The following is a 25,916-nucleotide window of genomic DNA, read 5'->3' as shown; positions in this document are numbered from 1 at the left end:
TTTACTCACATTAATCAGCCTTTGGAAAACTGTCCTACCTCAATATGGCAAAAAGTATGCACACTACTCTACAATATTTTATCCATTTCTGATGGCATATTTAGCTTGGGAAGAGGAATTAATGCACTTAGGGACCCTTTTACAAAAGTCCATTAAGCACTTGGCACGCAGTTAATGTGCAGAAACAAGCTACCGTGCATTAGTTTGCCTGGTTCCACGCATTAAGGGGCCTAATGTGGACCTACCATGCACTTAAAGGGCACTACCATGGGATACACCGAGGCATCCCACAGTACTTTCCCACTCAGGCATATTCATTGTTGATATCCTGAAACCTGATTAGCAAAGTGTGTCACAAGGTCTGGGTTGAGAACCACTGTTTTAACCTATGTCACAGCTTTAGCAAAGGGAAGGAGGAGACAGTGGAGTAGCCTCAGAAATCAAGTAGAAATACATAATAGTAAGCGCTATTAGCGTCATCCAACAGGGAAAGTTGTGCAATGCTCCTGACTGGCAGTGGATCCCGTTCACAGTTGGCCATTGGTGAGCTGTGCGTGTGTGTGTCAGCCCATAGGCAGAGGCCATCCGGAACCTTCCCTGAGCTTCTTGGAAATTTTATAGTAACACTAGAGCTCTCACATGTCTGTGTGTTTATAGCGGAACATATGGTGGATTTGTCATCGGGCCTTAGTTGTTCTCAGTAGCTAGGAGCGCAGTCCATGATATGGATCAACTGTCCACGGATAAATAAGCAGTGCCACAGAATCATAAAAATGCCTTTGCTCATCCCCAAAGAGATTGGGGGGGGGGGGGGGGGAAGAAACAGTAGCAGCATTTTTCCAATACAGATTTCAAAGTTCATCAATTTTGGTTGTAATTTTTATACTATATTTCCCTGGAATCTGTAAGTATTTATAAAACTATGTTCCTGGAAGAAAATGAATATGAATAAAGTATAAACCTCTGAAAAATCAAGATGGGGAATCTCATAAGCTGCCTTTCTGGACACGATGACAACACTAGGATTTACACAGGTGATCAATTCTCCAATCCACGAAAAGGGTCACATACTAGACCTGGTATTCTACAAAGGGCTGGATATCCCAGAATTCTGGGATAACAGTATTGAAATAACACCCCTATCGTGGTCAGACCATTTTCTAATTAAATTCTCCCTAAGTGACCACCTGAAACAAATGGCACTTCCCAGAGTTTGGAAGGAGATCAGAGACAAAAAAAAAGCTGACCGCTGAGAATTTCCAAGAGGCCTTGGACTATCCGCATGTAGATGAAAAGACAACAGTGTCAGAAAAAGTTGACATCTGGAATACACACTTAGCCAAGTCCTTAGAGAAAACAGCACCACTCACAAACACTCACCTTGGTTTTCTCCAGAACTTCGGATCCTTAAACGTGAAGGACAAAAACTGGAAAGGAGATGGCGCAAATCTCACCTGGATGCAGATAGGCTAAACTGCAGGAAGCACACGGCAAAGTACCGCCAAGCCTTAACAGCAACCAAAAAACAGTATGTCTCTCAATGCATTGCACAGGCTGCCAATTCAACCAAGCAGCTGTTCAGTATAGTAAACAGCCTACTGCAACCCCCACAACAAAACCAGCCTCCCTAGTCTAAACTGAACTGCAATGATTTTGCTGTATACTTTGCCAACAAAATTAAAAGTCTCCACCAGGATTTACAGGCAATCCCACCCATTGCCCAACCAATCAACCAGGGGTGCACAAACTCGCCCCCTCCTAACACAGACAGATAGAACACTTTTAATCTAATGACAGAGGAGAGACTTGACAAACTCCTAAGAGACCTTCGACCAACTACCTGCTCCCTTGATCCCTGCCCATCAAAGATAGTGCAGCAGGCAAGTATCGGCCTTATAGAAGGCGCCACAAAAATTGTGAACACCTCTCTTTCTAATAGGCAACTACCAACAGCATTAACAAGGCCAATGGTTCGCCCTCTGCTAAAAAAAAACAACCTTGACCAGGACAAACTTTAAAGTTACAGGCCAGTATCCAACATCCCATTACTAGGGAAACTCATTGAACAAACAGTCTGTGTTCAACTTAATCAATGGCTAGAAAAGGGAAACTGGCTAGATCCATGTCAATCTGGATTCAGACCCGGTTATGGAACAGAAACGATCCTCGTATCCCTGCTAGATGATCTTCACAGAAACCGAGACAAGGGATTCACCTCGATGTTAGTACTGCTAGATTTCTCAGCAGCTTTTGACACTGTGGATCATGATATCTTGCTAGCACGACTGACAGAAATAGGTATCAATGGTACACTACTTGCTTGGTTCAGATCCTATCTATCAGACAGGCAACAATCCATAATGTTTGGCAGCAACCCATCACCACAATGGACACTGACCTGCGGGGTACCACAAGGATCGATACTGTCACCTATTCTGTTCAATATCTACCTCAAGCCACTAGCTGAGCTGATTCGGTCAATGGACACTGAGTTCTACATCTACGCGGATGATGTGCAGCTACTCATACCCATTGAACCTGACTTACCTACAGCCTTGAATAAACTGATTACTTGTCTAACATCAATTCAAGAATGGACTAAACACAACAAACTTTGCCTGAACCCAAGTAAAACCAAGCTTCTCTGGGTCCCTAACACAAGTGGATACATACCGGACATCAAAATCCCTTTTGGGAAGTATGAACTCCCCCTCAAATCACAAGTCAGGAACCTTGGAATACAGTTAGATTCAACACTTACTCTGATTCCCCAAATCCAAGCAACCTTCAAGAGCTGCTTCTACTATTTGCGACAGCTACGCTGCCGCTCTCCTTACATTGAGAAGGTAAATCTTATCCCAGTTGTGCATGCCATGGTAACATCAAGACTGGACTACTGCAATGCACTATACAATGGTCTGACTACAAAGGGCCTGCACCAGCTCCAGTTGATTCAGAATGCAGCAGCAAGACTCATAGAAGGTTACAAGTGACGTGACCACATCACACCATTATTGCAAAAATGTCAATGGCTACCAGTACAATACAGGGACAAATTTAAAACTCTATGTCTGATCTTCAAGGCCCTGAAAGGAAATGGCCCCGAGTATCTGAAGAATAGGATGATCCTCCACACACCGCCAAGGACACTAAGGTCCTCCCAAGGACTTTCACTAACTGCACCCTCTCCAAAAGACATTACACGATGTGATACCCGCAAGCGAGCCTTCTCCGGAGTAGCCCCCACACTCTGGAATGTATTGCCTGAAAGGTTCCGTTTAACACAAGACTATCTCTACTTCAGGAAGCAGATGAAATCTTGGCTCTTCAACCAAGCCTTTAATGGAAGAAGTAACTAGCTTGTTAGTCTCACTCACACACAAAAGGATTGACTTGGGCTGCACATACTGCAGTGGGACATGTTTATCCACTCCTAGCCTAACTGAGATAATATTTAACCATCTCTCTGACCTCATGTGCAACTTTCTTGAAATCAGTCACCTTACTTTCAAATTCTTCCTACTTTCTTACTCATCTATATGTTACAACTTTGCCTTACCCTTCACTACCAATTATCCTATATAATAAAACATACCTCCAACGTTCTGAAGCCGAGAAAGTGAAGCCTTGAAGCATTCCTGCAACGTTCCGGAACTAATTGACGACACATATTTCCGGAACGTTGCAGGAATGCTTCAAGGCTTGAAGGCTTCACTTTCTCGGCTTCAGAACGTTGGAGGTGCGTTTTATTATATAGGATAGGATAGGATGTGCTCGGTGCTTTTCTGTAGCACATGGGGGGAATTTAATATATGCTGATTAAAGTGGAGGAGTGGCTGGAAGGTGGGGCAGGGGAGATAGGACAATCACTGGGTGGCTGGAGGGGGGGGCAGGGGAGATAGGACAATCACTGGGTGGCTGGAGGGGGGGCAAGGGAAAAAGGAGAATCGCTGGGTGGCTGGAGGGGGGCAGGGGACACAGGAGAATCACTGGGTGGCTGGAGGGGGGCAGGGGAGATAGGACAATCACTGGGTGGCTAGAGGGGGGCAGGGGAGAGAGGAGAATCGCTGGGTGGCTAGAGGGGGAGCAGGGAACAGAGGAGACTCACTGGATGGCTGGAGGGGGGCAGGGGACAGAGGAGACTCGGTGGGTGGCTGGAGGGGGGCAGGGGAGAGAAGAGCATCGGTGGGTGGCTGGAGGGGGGCAAGGGAAAAAGTAGAATCACTGGGTGGCTGGAAGGGGAGCAGGGGAGAGAGGAGAATCGCTGGGTGGCTGGAGGGGGGGACAAAGGAGACACACTCGCACCCAGCAGTCTCACTCTCTCTCTGTCACACACACACACACTCGCACATTCACTCTCTCTCTCTCTCTCTCTCACAGTCAATCTCACACATACTCTCTCAAACATACACACTCTGAGGAAAACCTTGCTAGTGCCCATTTCATTTGTGTCAGAAACGGGCCTGTTTTACTAGTAATGTTCTATTACGTATTGTGTTGTCATTGCAAGTAGTATATCATCCAGTTTATTTTCGAAAGAGAAAGACGCCCATATTTCAACCCAAATCGGGAGATGGGCGACTTTCTCTCATGGGCGCCCAAATCGGTATAATCGAAAGCCGGTTTTGGGTGCCTCCAACTGCAGTCTGTCGCGGGAATGAACAAAGTTGACAGGGGCATGTCGGAGGCGTGGTGAAGGCGGGACTGGGACGTGTTTATCGGCCGAGGAGAGATGGACGCGCTCAGCCGATAATGGAAAAAAAAAGGGCGCCAGAAGCACAAATTTGGGTCACTTTTTTGGACCCTTTTTTGTCACGAACAAGTCCTCAAAACGTGCCCCAACTGCCCAGATGACCACCGGAGGGAATCGGGGATGACCTCCCCTGACTCCCCCAGTGGTCACTAACCCCCTCCCACCAAAAAAAAATAACTTTAAAAACTTTTTTTCCCAGCCTGTATGCCAGCCTCAAATGTCATACCCAGCTCCATCACAGCAGTAGCGCTATAGAAATGCTAAATAGTAGTAGTAGTATGCAGGTCCCTGGAGCAGTTGTTAGTGGGTGCAGTGGACTTCAGGCAGGTGGACCCAGGGCCATCCCCCCCCTACCTGTTACACTTGTACTGCTAAATGGGAGCGCTCCAAACCGCCCCCAAAACCCACTGTACCCACATCTAGGTGCCCCCCTTAAGCCATAAGTGCTATGGCAATGGTGTAGAATTGTGGGCAGTGGGATTTGGGGGGATTTGAGGGGCTCAGCACCCAAGGTAAGGGAGCTATGGACTTGGGAGGTATTTTAATTTTTTTTTTTTTACTTTTTACAAGTGCCCCCTAGGGTGCCCGGTTGGTGTCCTGGCATGTGAGGGGGACCAGTGCACTACGAATCCTGGCCCCTCCCACGACCAAATCCCTTGGATTTGTTCATTTTTGAGCTGGGCGCCTTCGGTTTCCATTATCGCTGAAAACCAATACCGTCCAGCTCAAATCCGCCCAAATGCGATGCATTTGCCCGGCACAAACCGTATTATCGAAACAAAAGATGGACACCCATCTTTTTTGAAAATACGGTCTGTCCCGCCCCTTCACGTACCCATCCTCGGAGATAGGCGCCCATGGAGATGGGCGTTCGCGTTCGATTATGCCCCTCCATGCCATATTTTGTATTGTTACTTGAATATTTTTACTGCTGTAATTGCCTATTGCTCATGTTTGATCTATTCTTACTGTACACCACCTTGAGTGAATTCCTTCAAAAAGGCTGTAAATATAGCCTAATAAATAAATAAATAAGAACAGAAAAAGTGCTATTCTGATTCAGTACAATGGTTCGTCAAACCCAGCATTGTTTCCAGTAGGGGCAATCCTGAGCACTTGGAAGTACTAATTCCCAACTGTATGGGGTAGTGATCTTCATCCCTAGCTAGCTAATAAGTGATAATGGAGGAGTGATCTAGTGGTTAGAGTATGGGTCTTGTAATCCAGAGGTGGCCAGTTCAAATCCGACTGCTGCTCCTTGTGGTCTTGGGCAAGTCACTTAACCCTCCATTGCCTCAGGTACAAACTTAGATTGTGAGTCCTCCTGGGACAGAGGAATATCCAGAGTACCTGAATGTAACTCACCTTGAGCTACTACTGAAAAAGGTGTGAGCAAAATCTAAATAAATAAATAATGGACTTGGCTCTTCAGTAGCTTGTCTAAACATAAACCCAGCTTTGCTATCAATTTTAACCCCAGTTTCCGGCAATCAATTCCACAGGTTAACTGTGATCTGACTTGATTAAAAAAATACTTTCATAATTTCTTATACTGCTAGATATTGTTATGGCAGTGGTTCCCAAACCTGATCCTGGAGGCGCCCCAGCCAGTCAGGTTTTCAGGATATGCACAATGAATATTCATGAGAGAGCAGACCGCTCAGGTGCGCATGTTCAGGGTCGCAGGGGGGGCAGGGGGGACAAAATTCCCCGGGCCCGGGCCTCCAATGGCTCACCCGCCCACCCTCGGCTCCGTCGATCGTCCGCCACCAGGCCGGGCCCCCTGCATTCAAATCATAGTGCCTCACCTCCGTGTGAAAGCGCAGCAGCAGCAGATCGCCTCCCTTCGGGCCTTCCCTCCCTGTGTCCCGCCCTCGCGGAAGTTACATCAGACGAGGGTGGGACACAGGGAGGGAAGGCCCGAAGGGAGGTGATCTGCTGCTGCTGCGCTTTCACACGGAGGTGAGGCGCTGTGATTTGAATGCAGGGGGCCCGGCCCGGTGGCGGACGGAGGGGGGCTGTCAACAGGGCCGGGGTGGGCAGGTGGAGACTGGGGACTGGCAGGTGGAGGCGGCCCTGCCCCGGGCCTGGCCCAGTCTCTCGGCGGCCCTTCGCACATTCACTATGTAGGTATGACGGACTGCTGAAAAATAGGCACTGGCGCCATCAGAAGTCCGTTTGGGGGAGAAGTCACTCCCCTGGTGCCCCACCTAGCTATGCCTCTGGGCCCTTTACCTCCATTTGCCTCATTTGGGTGGCAATTCTATAATGGGACACTTAGACACAAGTGCCCCGATGCAGCACAGAGAGTGTCTATTCTATAAGGGCATCTGGTCTATGGCAGGTGTAAATGGGCATGTCTTAGTGTGGCATGAGATGTGCATAACTTACAATATTCTACAAGTAAGTGGGAGACACACCCATGCTTTATGCATATTATGTACTCCCCTTGCACTTAAGTGGCATAGCATTTACATATATAAGTACGAATTACCTCTGTATTTAATAGCTGCAGGCACACAGTTATAGAACTGCCTTTTTTGAGTGTAAATTCTTGAGGAAGGGACATATTGTACCTGATTATTTATCACTGCTGTGCAGCACAGGGAATGTCTAGTAAAACTATACACCCCCGATATTCAGCCGGAGGTGGTCAGCATCTTTTTAAACGCTTCCCATTGCCAGCAAGATTAGCCCCCATATTCAGTGTTGGACTATGTCCAGGCACTAGCACTGAATATTGGGGGCTAAATGTCATGGGGATAGCCACCAAAGCCTATGCGAATCCTGGCCAATATTCAGCTGGGGCCCGCACAAGACAGTTATGTGGCCCAGGCTGAATATCGGCTGCGACCCACATGACTATTTTTGACTTGGGAATACCTCCCCCATCCCTTTCCTGGTCTCCCAAAGAGTTCCCTACTTCCTATCCCCACCCTCCAGCCTGCAATATTTAAAGCCCCTCCCCTCTCTCCAGACTGAGCACCCCCTCAACCCCCTCTGAGGGGCCTACCTGATGTCCCTGCTGGTGCATAGGGGTTGCTGGGGCAGGAGCAAAGCCCCCTTACTCCTGCTCCCGAAGTGGACCCTTGCAAATGGCTGCCTTGACCTCCCATGGCAGATCACGGTACTTTGTGTAGTACCACAAGCTACCACAAGAAGTCACAGCAGCCATTTGCAAAGGCTGGCAGCCAGTCACAGAGCCATCCAGCTTGCCACAGTCATAGAGTCATGCCATGTCTCTGATCCTGAGGAAGTTGGTTGACACCAGCAAAACAAGTCCCATCAGGCCAGATTTACTGAGCTAAGTATTAGCATTCTAGATTCAATTTTGTGGCTGCAATTATTTTACTAAATCAATAGAACTAGCGCACTTTTTAAATTAAGTTTTGTGATTTATGCACTTACTAGTAAAAAAGCCCCGTTTCTGATGCAAATGAAACGGGGGCTAGCAAGGTTTTCTTCAGAGTGTGCATGTGGGAGTGTGTGTGTCCCTGCCTTCTGCCCTTTCTCCCTTCCCCTCTGCTCTCCGTTCCCCCCCTCCAGTCCTTCAGTGTTAAGTTTCCTGCTGTGCTGTGTTTGTTTGTGTTACAGAGAGAGTGAAGGCGTCTGCCCTCTCTCCCCTCCCTCCTCCAGTCCTTCACTGTTACAAAGAGAGCGATTTCGTGCTGTGCTGTGCTGTGTTTTCCTTCACTGTGTTACAGAGAGAGCGAGGGTGGGGCAGACACTCATGGAGAAACCGGATATCTCTCCCCCTTCACACTTTCGGCTGGAGGCTTCATTAGAACGTTGGTGCTGCCTTTTATATATAGAGATTGTGAAATTTGTTGAAAGTACAATATTAATTTCAAAAATTAATGGGTTTTTTTGATCAATGAAAGATACCCATAACCAGCTGAAAGCACAGATATAACAAGTTATTGATCTGAGCCTGGTTTCTGATATCCTTTTCTCCTTTAAATAAAAACACTTGATGTTTTTTGTTGCATACAGAGATTCCAATTGTTCAGTCTAGGTAGGCACCCCTGGGCTTACCTGATGAGCCTGGTGATCCATGGGGGTCATTGGGGCAGAAGCAAAGCACTCTCACTCCTGCCCCTGAGGTGGGCCCTTACAAATGGATTCTAAGACCTCTCATGACAGTTCAAGGTACTTTGTGTAGTACCATGAGCTGCCACGAGAAGTCACGGCAGCCATTGGCAAAAGTCTGCCGCAAGGGGCAGGAGTGAGGGGGCTTTGCTCCTGCCTCAATGGCCCCCATGGGCCACTACGGACATCTGGTAGGCCAAAGGGGCCTACCTAGACCGTGGGAGGGGGGGTTGGGGTGGCTCATTCCGGATGGGAGGGGAGGTACTTGTCACAAGCTGGGAGTAGGAGGTAGGAGAGAGGGGGGCTCTTTGGGAGGCCGGGAAAGGGAGCAGGGGAGGCTTTCAGGGGCAAAAATAGTTATGCAGGTCCCAACCAATATTCAGTGCTGGGCCCCATAATTAAGCGGGTAGTTTTTGCTGGCACTGAATATTGCCAGCACCTGCATAACTCTGGACTCCTCCTTAACACTGCCCCCAGTACTGTTCCTGACTTGCCCACTTTTTCTGGGGCTGGTCAGAGGTTATATTCAATGGCACTGCCTGGTTTAGTCCCCCTGAATGTCGGGGGTTAGGCAACAAAAAATGATTTAGCAGGCAGGAGCCTCTCCTGTTGCAAAAATTGCTTTGAATATCAGGGGTTAGAAATTGAAGGTAGCATTATTATTTCATTGTCCATCTCTGTATCCCTTCTAGTTCTGCGGTATCTTTTCTGTGATGTGGCCAAATTAAATTTCCATATTACTGGCCACATTAAATTTCACCTGCTATTTAGATATTATTGGATTTGAATTTACTATCCTAGTCTTACAAGGTCCTCTAGCTATTCTTCATGGTCTGCTTCTGTTAAACTAGTTGGAATTTTTCTGTGTCATTTGCAAATTGAACACTTGTTGCCCCCTTTCCCAAGCCGTTAATGAATAATTTAAATGTTGCTCCCAGTATACGTCCATAAGGCCCCCCACTATACCTGCTGGCTCTTCCCAGTGAGCCATGTTATCCATATGACTAGCTTCCAAATGTTTTAGCCATTACTGGTGTCAAGCTTCCTGATCTGCAGCTATTGGGTCCCTTTTTATTCTTTCCAGCCCAATGGAAGTTAGAACTATACAGAAAAGGGATCGAGAATGCGTGTTGGCGTTCTTCCTTTGTTATGGTTTGACTGATGTTACAAATTATAGGCCAGTGGCTTCTGTTCCCCCCTGTTTGTTAAGCCAAAGGAGTGCCTGCATAGGTCTGGGGCAGAAGGCTATTTACAGAAGAGGTCCAGCACAGGTGAGTCACACACATTTTTCTGTCTTCTGGTACTCCCTCAGTTCAGTGCCCCAGCTGGCCCTTCTTGCCCATCCAGGGTGACAGCCCCCAACCTAACCCTGTCCCTCCCTATATGATCACTTCACCATTCTCTTTTGCCAATATTCTCCCCACCCCTGTGCCTATCCCTCTGGCTCTGGCCTTTACCAGCAGCTCTAGTATTTGCCATGGAAACAGGTATGCAGTGGAGCTGGCAGAAGGAGGACAGAGGCCAATTAGCTTTTAAAATCTTGTGCAGCACAGTAGTGCTCAGCACAGGAAAGGCACAAACCAGAGGATCCAAGAATTATTAGGAAAGGAATGAAGAATAAAACGGATATCATTAGGCCTCTCTATCGCTCCTTGGTATGACTGCACCTTGAATAATGTGTGACGTTCTGGTCACTGTATCTCAAAAAAGATATAGCTGAATTAGAAATGGTACAGAGAAGGGTGACCAAAATGATTAGTAGTAGTAGTAAAATGATAGAGGAAATTGAACAACTTTCCTATGAGAAAAGGCTAAAAAGGTTAGGGCTTTTCAGCTTGGAGAAGAAACTGCTGAGGGGAGACATGATAGAGGTTTATTAGTATTTTATACCTTGGAACACAAAGGAATCCCTGACATCCGCAAAAGGAGATGACTTTTTAAACACTTGGTCACCTTTTTGGGACACTCTGACACCAGTGGCACATGGTCAGATCTTGAATGTTTAGAGGAGTAGCACCAATATTGTGGAAGGGGAGGGGTGGGTTTTGGCTGGGGTGGGAGGAGTTAGGGGTAAATTTAAAAATTGTGATGGCACTTTTTGTTTTGGTAATCTTGTTGTTTCTAGGCAATGTTATTGCATTCTCACTATTCTTCTCTGGCTGCTTGTTTGATGTGTGTTTTGATGCTAATCATTTTGAAAAAAAAATGAGTATGATTGAACTGTAGAATTCATTGTTGAAGAATGTTGTAAAAGCCTTTAGTGTAGCAGGGTTTTAAAAAGGTTTGGACAAGTTCCTAAAAGTCTATAAACTGTTGATAAGGTGGACTTGGGAAAAATTCACTGCATATTTCTGGGATAAGCAGCGTAAATCTGTTTTACTGTTTTGGGATCCTGCCAACGCTGGCCAGCATATGTTATTTGCTAAAGATTGTTCTGGTAAGTCTGGGACCCCAGACCACACTCAAGTGGATTGTGCTGCCTTGCTGAGGGACAGTAGTGCATACCATGGCCCTGCAGGATCAGGCCACAAGAGGACATTCTTGCATCTACTAGCTCTGTTATTTTCTTTCCTACCTGTGAACGGAACAGAACCCCCGTACCTGGCACCTTTTAATAGAATAGTATTTTCTGTTCATCTTAACCCACCTGTGTGGCTCCACTTTATCCAGGCCCCAGCCTTGCTCTCATTCATGTTACCATACTAACCCTAAAATTATAAACGGTTTATGAAAATCTACAGGTTTTAACAGCAGGTCCTATACAGCCAGAGTAAATGAAATGTGTACACTTCCATAATAAAGTCATCCCTGGCATTGTGTATTTTGATAATGATGATGTTGTGTTTTTATTGTTTTATTCCATGTATAATTGTGATTTTGTGACTGTTTTGTTGTACTTTGCCTGAGTCTGTGGATAGAGCGGGTAATAAGTTTTTTTAAATAAATAATATTTCACAGTGCAGGCAATGCTCATAGACTTCTCAATTAAAAGCACAATACACATTCACAACCAAGCTGATTCAAAAGGACACAACGTTAGTCTTGCTTCACAACAGCACCTGTAAATCCTCACCTCCCTGGGTTTGCTTCAGTACTGGCTTTGTCAAACTTGTTTTTAGATCCCAGGCTTGGACCGCAAAAGACTCACAAGGTAGTGAATGTGAAGCCCAGTTAGGAAAATCAGTAGCCCAAGCAACCCATCGCAGGGACTTAAAAAGGAACCATCTTGGATCTTTTTTTTTTCTTTATTTGTTTATGGATCTTTTTCTCCAAGCATTCGTGTGGATTAACGCAGCAACCACACTACTCTGAACAGACAGCAAATTGTTTTCTCTGCACACAGTACTGTCTGAATTTTTCAAGGTAGTTTAATTTTCCAATTGCCACAAACTATGGTCAGGGAAGGAAGGAAGGCATGATGGAATTTGAGAGATGTGAGTTTATGATGGGTTCTACTAGTGTTATCATAGATTTCTCGTGGGCCCCAGAAATCGCTGCTGTGTGTGAGTTACAGATGGGTGGTCTCTACATCTCAGTTGACTTTCTGCTGTTTGTGCTTTTCCTGAGCTAAATATTTAAAATCAACAGAAATTTAAAATACTCAGAAAGGACATATGACATATGTTGCCTCGTGGCAGCCCTTGTAAGCCGCCAGAATCCATTCAGACAGCTCAGCCAGAGTGCAAATAGGAACAGAAAGCTCCCACACATCTATCAGCCAAGTAAATCATGGCAGGGTGTCAGGAAACTGCCAGCTTGTCACTGCTTTCCAGAATCCTTTCAGACCGGTGCCCCAACGTAGCAATCCAAGCAGAGCTTAATGGACTGACTGTTTCATAGCACACACTGCCAGACTTCCCTTTCTCAGGGAATTTCCAAACTCTCAGACTGCACACATGCTATTCTTATGCTTTCTTATGATTCTTGATGAACCCACTGCTGGGAATTTCATATACAAACAAGAAGAGATCGTGATGGTGGTGGGGAGAGGGGGTAGTAATATTTTATGAAGTCAAATGAACTTATGTTTGAAGTTTTGTCTGTTCGTCTACTGTGACACATGCCACAGGCAGAAATAACCAGCAGGCAGACAAAAAAAATTGTGAGTGTAGGAGCCGGTGGAGGGAAAAAGAAGGGTGACTGGAAGGGAGCACAAGCCTCACTGGTTGAAGAGGAACTGAGGAGCGGGGCTCATGGGCAGCCTAGGCCCTGCCAACCAAAGAGAAGCAGCTACTTGTATCTGAGGAGCAGGTTTGGGGAGAAGAGGCGAGAGTGCCAGGGGAAAAGGCTGAGTCAAAGACACACCCCATCCCATATACACATACTCCCAGCCTCAAACATACCAACAGACCTACCAAGTCTCCCGCTTTTGCGAGTCATCTCGCAGCAGAGTGCCGGGATCTCCCGCTGAACAGCTCCGTTTTGACTTTCCAGGGACAGCAGGAAATGCCTTCATTAAATGTCATCACCTGCTGCCGCTGGTCTCACAGCAGCAGGAAATGATGTTTTACAAGATGTTTCCTGCTGTTGCTGGAAAGAGAGGCTGTGCCAGGGCAGAACTGTGGTGGTTGTGGGTGGAGCTGTGGGCAGTTCTGGGCAGAGCTATGGGTGGGCTGGGCATGGCTATGAGCGGGTTGGAGTGGAGCTATTGGCGGGCCCTAAATCTCCCGCTCGGGAGGCTGACCCCCTTGGCAGCTCTGCACCAATAGGCACAACCCCACACACCTCAGCTCTGCCACACATAGCCCCCATGCAGACACACATATTTAGGTTATATATATATATATATATATATATATATATATATATATATATATATATATATATATGATACATTTGTATTTTGCATAGTACAGTAGAAAATGCATTTGTTTCAGTAGTATTGCACTGCATGCAGTTTGATTCCAGGGGTTTCCAATTCATTTTTTCTCTGCCTCTTGCTATTTCTAGGCCGTGGTCACTTATTCTGTATTTGGTAAGGGTCTCTCTGTGTTCTGTGTATGTAACCAAAGTCAGAAATTTTCTAATATAAAATGTTTTGTGCAGGAATCTGTAGCAGTCCAGCTTGTTCTGGTTTTGGATCTGTGGCCTTGTGCTCCTGGGAGTCTTCTTAAAGAGACTGGTGACTCAGATAAGATCTCCTGGACCCTGGCAGAAGGTACACCCTCATAAAAGGCATCCCCAACCCCTGATGCCCCCCAACATAATGGAAAGGGTTGAGATGAGCATTAATAGTATACAAGTTTACCATGATCACTGATTAGAAAACACTTCCCTAAAACATCAATACACCTCCTACTGGGAAAACAGAACAGACTGGACTGTTACAAATCCCTAGATGGAAGATATACCCTAACAAATCACCCCACCACAAAAGGAACTCAGCAACCCCACCACCCAAACTTCCATCTCCCCACAAAAGGGGCTGGGGGATCACACCACTTCACCGCCCCCCCCCCCCCCCCCCCCCCCACCAAACACACACACAAAGAACTTTTCTATTACAGAGCACTCTATATTTAGGCACTTGATAGCGTCTACTTTCCAGAATAGACTCCTATCTTGTGCCTAAATATATGTGTCCTATTATAGAACTGCCCCTAAAATATCCCTTCCAAATTCTCTCTTCTCCCTGAAGATTTTGCACAATGGTGTCCCCATTTTCTTGCAAACCTCCACTTTCGCCCTCCAATCTCACATAGGCAGTCAGTGACTCAACTATTTGGGGAGGCTCAGATGGGTGGGACTAAGGTGGGAAGGGATGGGGTATGATGGGGCAAATTAAAATCCTTATGGTGGTGGTGGTGGTGGTGGGGAACTCCTATGAAGTAGCTTGGTGGTTAGTGCAGCAGACCTTGATCCTGGGGAACTGGCTTCAATTCCCACTGCAGCTAACCTCTAAACTGAGATGATCAAGCCACACAAGTACAAACAAGTACATCCACCATTAAGGTCTGAACATAGAAAGAGTGAATCAAAATAGCTCAATTCATTCAAATGGAGGAAAAGACCTCAGTAGTCGCAAGCTCACCTTCTTTGACTGTTAACAGCCGGCTGACCCAGAAGCCTTCCCTCTGCCGCGTCTTTCTTCCCAGGAAATTACATGATAGTTGAGGAGAAAGACGCGGCAGAGGGAAGGCTTCCAGGTCAGCCGGCAGCAGGATCAGTGGTTCTTACATGCTGCCGGTAACCCTTTTGAACGGGAGCAGCTGCAGAGGGAAAACGGTCGTGAGAGCCTAGCTTGCTTCGGCATTGGCAAGGGTGCACTGCTGACCAAAAGTTAAAATTTATTTTCCCTTTTTCCATGTCTATCTCCCTCTCTGTCTCCTTCTCGCCCATCCCCCTTGGCATAGGCGGTCGGTGGCCCAACTGTTTGGGAGGCTAAAAGGGGCAGGGTTAGGGGTGGGGCCGGGGGTGGAGCTTAAATCCATAATTGTCTGATAACACACAGAAAAAAAAATAAATAAAAATAAAAGTCACAATTAATACCTTTTATTAAATTTAGATATAAGATATGTATCATATGTCAAAGAATAAAGTGGTTGCTCAAAGCATATACTAACCACAATCGCTCAACTGCAAAACACTATGCACAACTTTGTGCAAAAACACTCAGAACCTTACTGTACCATAAATATTACACTGGGCAGAACCTAATACACCAATATACCACCCATACAGAAAATGCAGACCGTCAACAATATGAAACAAGGGATCACATCATCACAATTCTCATGTAGAGCCACAAAACACCCTAATTCATGTTTAATGTGGGATAAAATGCCATAAATAAGTAAATAAATATAAACTTTTAATGTTGAGCACCTGATTCTCAAAGTGGACATATTCTAAACACTATAATGAAAATAAAATGATCTTTTCTACATTTGTTGTCTGGTGACTTTGTTTTTCTGATCATGCTGGCCAGTATCCGATTCTGCTGCTATCTGTCCTCTTAACTCCATTTCCAGGGCTTCCTTTCCATTTATTTCTTTACTTTCCGCCTTTCTTCTTCATTTCTTGTCCTACATCCGTAAGTAAAAGCTGGGTCCTCCGCAGACTTGACTGTCCAGTGGATCCAGCTTCTGCCTATTTTCTTCATCAATGTGCAGTTTTTCTCTCTTCCTTTTCCCTCATCTCATCTCCTTCCTCACTCCTCTCCCCTCCATCCATGTCCAGCATTTCTTCTCTCTCCCTTCCCTCTCCTCCATCAATGTCCAGCAACTCTCCTCTCCCCTGCCCCCCTCCAGCCATCCATACCCACCCAGCGATTCTCTCCTCTCCCCTGCTCCCCCTCCAGCTATCCACACCCACCCAGCGATTCTCTCCTCTCCCCTGCCCCCTCCAGCCATCCACACCCACCCAGCGATTCTCTCCTCTCCCCTGCCCCCTCCAGCCATCCACACCCACCCAGCGATTCTCTCCTCTCCCCTGCCCCCCTCCAGTCATCCACACCCACCCAGTGATTCTCTCCTCTCCCCTGCCCCCCTCCAGCCATCCACACCCACCCAGTGATTCTCTCCTCTCCCCTGCCCCCGCTCCAGCCATCCATACCCACTCTCAACAATTCTCCTCGCTCCCCTGCCTCCGTCCCAGCAGCCGCAGTGAAAGCCTGTCTCTAGCCTTGTAAGTATTCCCTTCATTTCCATCAGTGTCCCGCCCTCGCGGAAAGAGGAAATGATGTCAGAAGAAGGCGGGACACTGACGGGAATGAAGGGAAGGCTTACAAGTGAAATATTCAGATCCTTTTCTCAATAGAGAAACCTCAAACTTGTAAATTTCCACCAATCTCTTTTCACTCATATTTTCTCATTTACCATATAATCAGGCACTCTTTTATAATTTCAGTCAACTTAGATGAAACAACAATTATCTCTTTCAATTCTTACACACGGAGCTCAAAGCTGCATGTTTGTCTTGGCTAAATTGTCAGTTGCTCTCCTCTGTGTTCCCGGGCAGAATTCTAACAGGAGCTGATCATCCAATCAGAGAGCTCTATTTGAATGCAGAGTAACATACAGACACTCTAATGGGAATTTTTAGTCAAAAACATTAGATAAACCCTTCGTTTTTGGATCAAACTTCACATTTTTGATCAGAGCCATGCTCTAACATTAAGGTTATAAACATTTCCAACAATTTTTACCCATAAATATGCAAATGAGAACCTCCCAAAAACGGACTAATTTGCATATGGCTTGAGCAAATTTGAGTACATAGCATACCAATCCCACTTCCTAGCACCTAAATTCTGCAATTAGATTTAATACAAATACTTTTAAAACTTATTTTTAGCACTTTTAAAATTTCAGGGGTCAGTGCAAGTCTCTTTGGTATGAACTGCTCATGTGCAGGAAGTCATCCTCATTAAATATCTTCCTGGCAACCCAGGACACCTCCAGCCAACCCCCCTGCTCTCCCAGCAGTAAGGTAAACAAATTAAACCAATTTCTACAACTAGTTACACAAGGCTAGAGACGGGCTTTCACTGCAGCTGCTGCTGCGAAGATGGAGGTAAATCAACAATTTAAACCCCCCCCAGAGCAGCGGGACTCCCGGGAGAAACAGCTAATCCATCCTGCTGCGGCTGGGGAGGCTTAGCCTCCCTAAGCCTCTTATACTGGGTGCCTATGCCCCTTGGTAACTGTGCTCCTCAGCATGTATTCTCTACAGTCCTTTATACTGCGCTACTTATACCACCAGCATTGACCTCAGCCAAACAGAATAGATATCCATGGGGATTTTGTTATCATTGTTTTCTCCACATCATATCTCTAAAAATATATACTGTAGAACATCTTCACAACTGCCTCAAGTGAGCAGTTTGGTAGGGCAAACCTCAAACATTAGGAAAAAATGTATCAAAGTGAAAGGCTTATTTTTATAAGCAGGACCAGCAAATTTACAGCACAGAGTAGGATAGGTTGGTGCAATTTATTTCTGCTTTTGCTTTGCTTTGCTTTGATTTTAATGTTATAAGTCCCTGGTACCTCACTGTAAATCTTTAGTCCAGGGCGGGGGGGGGGGGGCACCAAACTGGTCTACATAGGACCTTACAATTGCTAAAGCCAACCCTGCTGAGAGATGGAAATGGAACCGCTTTTCTGAAAAATTAATACTCTGTCATGAACGCCATCGGAACTATCACAGAACCATGAAGTTAGCAAACCATTCTTATTTTAGTTCTCTTGTTGCTTTGACACTTAACCATCCTAAACAAGTCTTTTTCATATTCTGTAAACTTCAATCTCAACATACTTTGGAGTATGCTACCTCAAGCTTAGCCACTGAAGACCTTGCAACAACTTTTGATCAAAAATCCTTACATTATGATCATCAATTACTTCAAAGTTGCCATCCTCAGATGTTAAATCCCTTTCCACTCTTTTGCTATTGAATGAACCTCTACCAAATCTTCCAGTCTCTACTTGGTCCTCTTTTTTAATCTGATTTCAGCCTTTTTCATTACAAAAGCACTTTTCTCATCAAATACTACATCATGTCCTTTGGACCCTATTCCATCGCTGAGGCTTAAGACCCTGCAACTCGGACTTGTACCATTCATAGCACAGATCTTCAATGCCGTCTTCTCCTCAAGGCAATTTTCCAAACAAATGGAAAGAGGCACTGATCCAACCTCTCAAAAGAAAGCATCCTTGGACCTTTCTGTTGGTACAAACTACCATCCAGTTTCAAATCTGGTATTTCCGTCCAAAATACTTGAAAGGCTAATTTTCAATCCCGGTACTCTGCTATTACTGGGAATCGGCTTTTCTCTCCAGATTCTCTGTACCCCGCGTTTAAGAGATTAAAGACCCGATTCCTGTGCCTGCAATCTCTTCCATCCCTACTTGGCTGTGACCTCATGATTCTTTCCCTCGTGCCTTTACTTTGTCTAGGTCTAGTTTCTCTGGAACTTTCCTCCTCTAGCCTATTGAATTATATGGCATTCATTTCCCACCTGACCAATAGTTTGTAAACCATTTTGATGCAGTGATGTGAAAGGCGGTATAGCAAGTAAACAGAATGCAATGCAGCTGAAACATGAGTTAGTGCTGTCATATAACAACCCTTACAGAATGAAAGCTATGAAATACCAACCTTGCAGGATCTACCAGTTTGTAGATGGATCCCTGGGGTGCAAAGGCACTTGGATAAGAAGTCGCCAAGAAATAAACTTCTCCTAGATAAATTAAAAAACAGAGCAGGGCTGGGGTCATATATAATCTCTCAAATGGCAAGACGGAATCAGCAAAAACTGCATCATCTTCCCTCTCTCAACTAAGGAATACATCAAGATTAATACTTAGAACCTTAAACAGAAACTTGCTCACTTTTGGTCAGATTTTACCTTTTGCTCAGTTCTTCCACACCCGTGCTGCTTATATTACATTATATATTATATAATACTGGTAACCATTTCTTTCAGATAAAACTGAATTGCTAGAGCATGTCTTAATTTTTCCACCTGTCTCACAGTATGGGCTGAGAGTGCCTGTAGCAGCTGGAATGGGAAGAGGCATCTACAGCTGTTACAAAATTCATTTGGCACATATAGAAGAACTCTGTCAGCATCGGACACTGGCAGGGCCAATAAAGGAAAGAAAATGCTCTAAATAAAATCAGGAAATCATATTGAAAACAGGAAATGGAAGTAAAGACAGATATGTTAACAACTGTTTTGGGTATTAGATTATGATGTACTGTTGCTTTAAGTGTTCCTTATATACTAGTGGTTCTCAACCCAATCCTTGGAATACATTAGCCAGTCAGGATTTCAGGATATCCACAATGAATATGCTTGAGATAATTTGCATACAATGGAGATACTGCATGCAAATGTATCTCTTGCATGTTCATTGTGGATATTGTGAGCACTCTGGAGGGCTGGTACGAGGGAGAGGGGATAGTGGTTCTTTCAGCCGGCATCATCCCCGGTCATTCAGCCCAGCTAGGAGAGCAGGGCGCCCTCTAGGGATCAAACTGCCAGGGAAAGCTGTAATGCAGGAGAAAAACTACACTCCCCAGAAGCCAGTGCAGGGTCAGCTGAACTCTCAGGAGGGGGAGGGTGGAATGACTGATTGGGAGATGAGGTCTGATCCTGGAGATGGGGAACAGCTGGTGGAGCTTGGGGAGGAGGAGGAGATGGAGTGGAATAAAGCAGAGGTAGAAGGAGAAGGTAAGGGGGAATGTATGGAGGTGGGTGGTTTGGCTCTAACCCGTGCAGACAGGGTGAGAGCTTTTGTGGCCTCAGCATTGCCCCGGTTGTGGAGTTGGGGGAAGCTGGGAGCAAAGCAGTGGGGGAGCAACTGGAAAGCACAACTTGCTACCATATTGGCTGTTCCCAAGAGGTAGTGCTGTGGAAGGGGGGGAAGGGCTTTAAGACAGAAAGGCATGTGCATTTTGGGGGAACTTAAACTGTAAGAGGTGAGAGAGGAGGTGGTTCCAGCTAAATCTCCAAAACTATCTGCGGTGAAGATAGTGTGGCTGGAGGTTTGGGGAGAGAGAATTTAAAACAAAAGCCTGTAATTGAAAATGGATTAAAGTTTGCTGATAATTGGAGGTGTTTAGACAAGGCTGACATCTGTAACAATAAAGAACTTGGATTGCTCTTTCTGCTGGAGTGGGACTGATTTTCTCAGCAGCTGGCAAGGTGGAGAGGGAGAGCAAGTGAAAGTGCGGTGGCTGGCTAGGAAAGCAGACGGAAGCCAGTGAAAGCTAAGCAGGGTCCACCCTGGCTCCCACCTGGAAGGGAGACCTGGTTACAATATCAATACTATACCTCTCCCTCTCTGCCTATCTGTTTCCTATCAAATACATGTAGTTGCTTTTCATTCTAAATATTGATATTTTATATTTGTGAAGTGCTCTGATAGTTCACTCTTGAGCACTTGAAAACCTGCCTATCTGGGTGTGTCCCGAGGACTAGGTTGAGAACCCCTGTTATATACCATTGTATGGCTGTATAGATTGTGTGTTGAGTATAGAAAACACTACTTATTTCTTCTTACACTAGCACTCCAAAGTGACCTTTCCATTCTTTCCAATCCATTGAACATTGGAAAGAAATTACATATGTGGAGTCCAGAATGTCTGGGGTCAAAATTATTTTCCAAAAATATAATGGATCACCAAATTCTATTTGGGGGGAAAATATCTGTAAAAACATGTTATGTTTGAAAATGGTTAGATCAGACTAAGTAAATTCTCCCCAAAAATGTCTCAGTGCATAGCAATTAGAGAACTGCTGCTTTAAAACTCCCTCTCCCTTCCTTCCTTCTTTTCTATTCTGCTTTTTGCATATATACATACACAGAGGGATCCAAAATAATTCCATAAAGCCTGTTCTGCATTCATTTCCTAATAGGCAAGAAAGAACTAAGAGCCTTCAAAATTGGGACAGAGTTTCTTTAATCACCTAACTTGGACAACAATCTTCCAAAGATGACCCAACACGGGCCGTGTTTCGGTGCACAGCGCCTGCATCAGGGGTCGTAGAAGTTGTAATGCCTAAAAATGCAGTAGCGAGACTTGCTCCTTTGCACAAGTATTAGAGAGAAAAAAGTTGTCCCTTGATGCTTTAGTCAGTGAGTATGTGGGCTCTGTGTGTTTCTATGCCAGAAGAGCACCAAGCTGGGGAGAGACAGTTTGAAAGGAGCAATTCCCTAGCTGTTATGCTGCAGGCTATCACTGTTCTTATGTTGCAGAAGCTGGAATTGCTTCTGCCAGCGAAATGCATTGGTCCCCTTTTGCGGGGGAGCTTATTTCTCCAAAATCCATAGTCTGATTTGACCATTTTCAAATTCAATGTGTCTTTTCATTGATTTGTTTCCTCCACACCCAAAGTTGGTTCTGTTCTGTTACATTTTTGGAAAGTCATTTTGCTCCCAGATAGCCAGAGAGTTGGGCAGACATTCCTGGCCAGGGCTGTACTGAGCAATATGCAATTTGTGCAACTCACCCACTGGTGGCCCCTCCCCACCACTAATGAGAAGAAACAGTGGGCTGGGAGCAATTTTTTCACCCTGTGCAGCAGCACCACTTGCACAGCCCTTGGTACAGTGCTCTTATTTCCAATGTCCACTGGGTTGGAAAGAACAAGAAAAAGGAAAATTCAGATTTGTAGACACGTCAAGTGATCCAGTTCAAGGATGGAGATGTTTTTTCACTCAGTGGTAAGAATCAAAAGGTTAGGTTACCAAAAAGGCCAAAATAGCTTAACAAATATAATCCAGATAGGAGATGTCGAGGAACATTTTTGATAAAACGTCTAAATCTGAATTTGGCCATTTTACACAAAACATCCAAATTCTGAACAGGAAAGATGGTAATTTTCAAAAAAGAAAAGTGTCTATCTTTTGTTTTCGAAAATACTATGGACGTTTTGTGATTTGGATGTTTTTTTGAGGGGGGCCATTTTCGAAAAAAAAAAAAAGTTCACGTGCAAAACGTCCAAAATCAAGCCATTGGGACATAGGAGGAGCCATCATTTTAGTAGACTGGTCCCCCTGACATCCCAGGACAGCAATAGGGCACCCTAGGGGGCACTGTAGTGGACTTCATAAACTGCTCCCAGGTACACATCTGACCATTGCTCCCTTACCTTGTGTGCTGAACCCCCCAAACCCACTACCCCCAACTGTACACCACTATCATAGTCCTCACGGGTGAAGAGGGCACCTATATGTGGGTACAGTGGGTTTCTGGTGAGTTTTGGAGGGCTCGCGGTTTCCTCCAAAAATGTAACAGGTAGGGGGAGGTAGGAGCCTGGGTCCACCTGTCTGAAGTGCACTGCACCTACTACTAAACTACTTCAGGGACCTGCATGCTGCTGTAATGGACCTGAGTATGATATCTGAGGCTGGCAAAGAGGATAGTAAGTAATGTTCTTAATCACAATTTTTGGGGGTGGGAGGGTGTTAGTGACCACTGGGGGCGTAAGGGGAGGTCATCCCTGATTCCCTCCAATGGTCATTTGGACACCTTTTTGTGCCTTTTTCGGAATAAAAACAGGTCTAGCTCAAAATGTCTAAGTTTTAGTCCTGGACGTTTTTGTTTTGTTCTATTATGGCTGAAAAACGTCTAAGTCTTCAGCCATAATCAGTATTTTCAAAACCTCTTTTTAGATGTTTTTCTCTGAATTCTGTCAGAAGTATGTCTAAATCTCAAGGGGGCATTCCAGGGGCATGTTCAAGGCGGGACTTGGGCGTTCCTAAGACTTAGGAATGCCCAAGTCCCGCCTTGAACATGCCCCTGGAACGCCCCCTTGAGATTTAGACATACTTCTGACAGACTTCAAAGAAAAACGTCTAAAAAGAGGTTTTGAAAATACTGATTTGGACGTTTTTGTGAGATAAATGCAGACTTATGTCACTTTTTGGACGTTTTTCTCTTTTGAAAATGAGCCCCATCATAAAGCAAATCAAATAGGCTATGTGAGCTCCTATAGCGCTAAGCTATTCCAGATCTGCAGCATATCATCGTGTATTAATCATTTGTCTCATATACTGGGTTAGATTTTTTTCATTGTTAAATTGATTATTTAATTTTTTAACTTTAATCACTTTTATATATAAATTGTGTAATAAAACCAAAGAACAGCGACCCAATACGTAGCTAATACTGTAGTGGCACAGCGCTGAAGGTCAAGCAGAGCTCCTGACGCCCACTATTTATTTATTTATTTGTGAACATTTATACCCTGCTTTTTTCCACTTGAAGCAGACTCAAAGTGGCTTACAATGCACAGAAGAATCAATTACAATTACATTAGATAGGGGAGAAAGAACAGGGTAAGAAGGAAAAGGAAAAGGGAAGAGAGACTAAGCTGGACAGTGGAAATCCAGATGCTGAAATGGACCAGAGTGGCTCGAGCAGTTCACGGCAAGGCTACCACAATTGGGAAACTGTAGCAATACCCAGGAAACACAGACGAAGCGCAGAAGAAACAGCAGTATGCGGCCAGGAGAGTGGTAGTGATCACCAGAGGCAGACGACAGCAGCTAGAGGCGGACAATGCTGGCGGGGCCCAGGATGTCAACGGGCCCGACAATACCACCGCAGAGGAAAAGCATGGCATTTCGGTTCAGACGAACCTGCTTCTGGGGCATTTTAGATTGCAAACCACTACACTTAGGCGGCAACAGGCAAAAGAGCGCTCTCTGTATGTAATGTTAGCGGCAAGGCATTCCACAAGGTGGGGCCCAATACATTAAACACTGAATCCTGATATATGCACAGAGGTACATCTCGGAGTGCGGGTATAGCCAACAAACGTTATTGGCTTGAGCACGGCATCCTGGCAGGGACATAAGGTAGCAAACGAGAAGATAAAAAAGCAGCGAAGTCTGAATGTAAAATTTTATAGACTAACAACAAGATCTTGTATTTAATCCATTGTTCAAAGTTGCAGCAGAAGTGTCACCTGGTCAAACGTTTTTGCTTTATGGAGCAATTTAACGGTGACATTCTGAATCAATCGCAACTGCTTGATCTCCCTCTGGCCGACCTCCCCTCGAGTGCATACGTGTGATAGCAAATGCATGGATAAGAGTATGTAGAGCGTCTTGATCAAAAAGATGGACTGACCTAAGGCATCATAAATGAAACAAGCAAATCTATCTTTTGAACTGCATGTGTCATCCACGGTTAAGTCTTAACCGTGGATGACACATGCAGTTCAAAAGATAGATTTGAGTCCAATGTGACTCCCAGTACTTTAATGGAATCACTAGGCACCAAGGTAGCCCTGCCTATAGTATGCTGTACATGCCACACTGCATTGGGGATAAGAGTTCAAAAACCAGGATGGACTAACAGTCTCGTTCCCTGAACTGGATCACTTGGTAGCTCTCGATCTGTTCCAGAATTGAAAGTGGAGTATTATAGAGCAGATTAGTCCCTGATGCTCAATGGCACATGATGTCGTTGAGCTCAGAATCCCTATTCTGATCAGTGATTCAAGAGACTCAGTCAGCAGCCATGTTACTGTACCTGCTTCATCTTCAGCAAAGGAGATTATGAACTTGTGGTATTTATTGATCAGTCCCGGAAAGTTACATGTTTTTACATCGCCCATGCATATGTCTCGCTTCTTCCATTTCTTTGTCCTCTCCTCTTCCTGCAAAGCCATAAGTCGACTGAATGAAAAATAAAATCTTATGTTTTAGGGCTTTTTGCTTCCATTTTGGGGATTAACCTGCTAAAACAGCAATTACTGATGATTAAATAGTCCTGGACGATTTTTCGCACCCCTCCCAAATTTTGCATTACAGAGAGGCAAACCCTTTTGGTGTTCACTCTTTCTTTAAGCATGGCTATGCAGTAAGTATGTTTATCTTCACACTACATTAAATATTTACACATCTACAGTACGACATTACTGTATATACCCTGTATATTGGAAATCCTGTAATATTTTTGTCATTTTAATACATGAAATTCAACACAGCTGAACTGAATAGTTTTCCCAATAGAGGCCCAACATTATTACTAACCATAGTTTTATTTGTGATTAAGATGACAGATAATCATTGCAAGCAAGATTGCTGGCTACTAATAGTCCATTTAGGACTTTTATGCGCAGTAGGTGTAATGAGCCAATCTGTTGCTCGTGTATAAGTGACAGAAGGCCACATAGGAAAATGGGGTAGTTTCTACAAGGGACATCACAAATGTGGGGGCTAAGGAATTCTGTAGCAGCAAGTGTGCATAAAAATTGCCATTACAGAATGGGGTGCAAGTTGGCGTGTATGCGCCTAACTTTAGGTGTGAGCACATGTGCCGTCTCAAAGGCCTGGTGAAAATGCTGGTGCCTAAATTTGGCAGTTTGTAAGTAATAGTATTCTGTAACTTACACGCGCAACGGCAAGACATGCCCCTGATCTGCCCATGAATAAGCCCCCTTTGTAGTTGTGCTACAGCATTTAGGCACTATGGGGTAAATTCTGTAACTAGCGCCTAAAAATCTGCGCTGAAACTTTAACACATTTAGTGCAATTCTATAATGAGTATGCGTCCTTTATAGAATCACGCTGAGGCAGGGGCGTAGCTATGTGGGACCACGTGGGCCTGG

At 45.0% G+C, this 25,916-nt stretch overlaps 1 protein-coding gene across 1 annotated transcript in view; it reads right to left on the bottom strand.

Moving 5' to 3' along the window:
- HHIPL2 (HHIP like 2) overlaps nt 1-25,916 on the bottom strand; it is a 67,816-nt gene that overhangs the window by 9,000 nt on the left and 32,900 nt on the right. Inside the window, 2 exon segments of the mRNA XM_030194665.1 lie at nt 18,944-19,025; nt 24,836-24,981. Coding sequence (XP_030050525.1) covers nt 18,944-19,025; nt 24,836-24,981 — 228 coding nt within the window.

Source organism: Microcaecilia unicolor, chromosome 3 (genome assembly GCF_901765095.1).
Source record: "Microcaecilia unicolor chromosome 3, aMicUni1.1, whole genome shotgun sequence".
Lineage (NCBI taxonomy): Eukaryota > Metazoa > Chordata > Amphibia > Gymnophiona > Siphonopidae > Microcaecilia > Microcaecilia unicolor.
The sequence above is the reverse complement of the archived record's forward strand: the minus strand, read 5'-3'. Positions and strand labels throughout refer to the sequence as shown.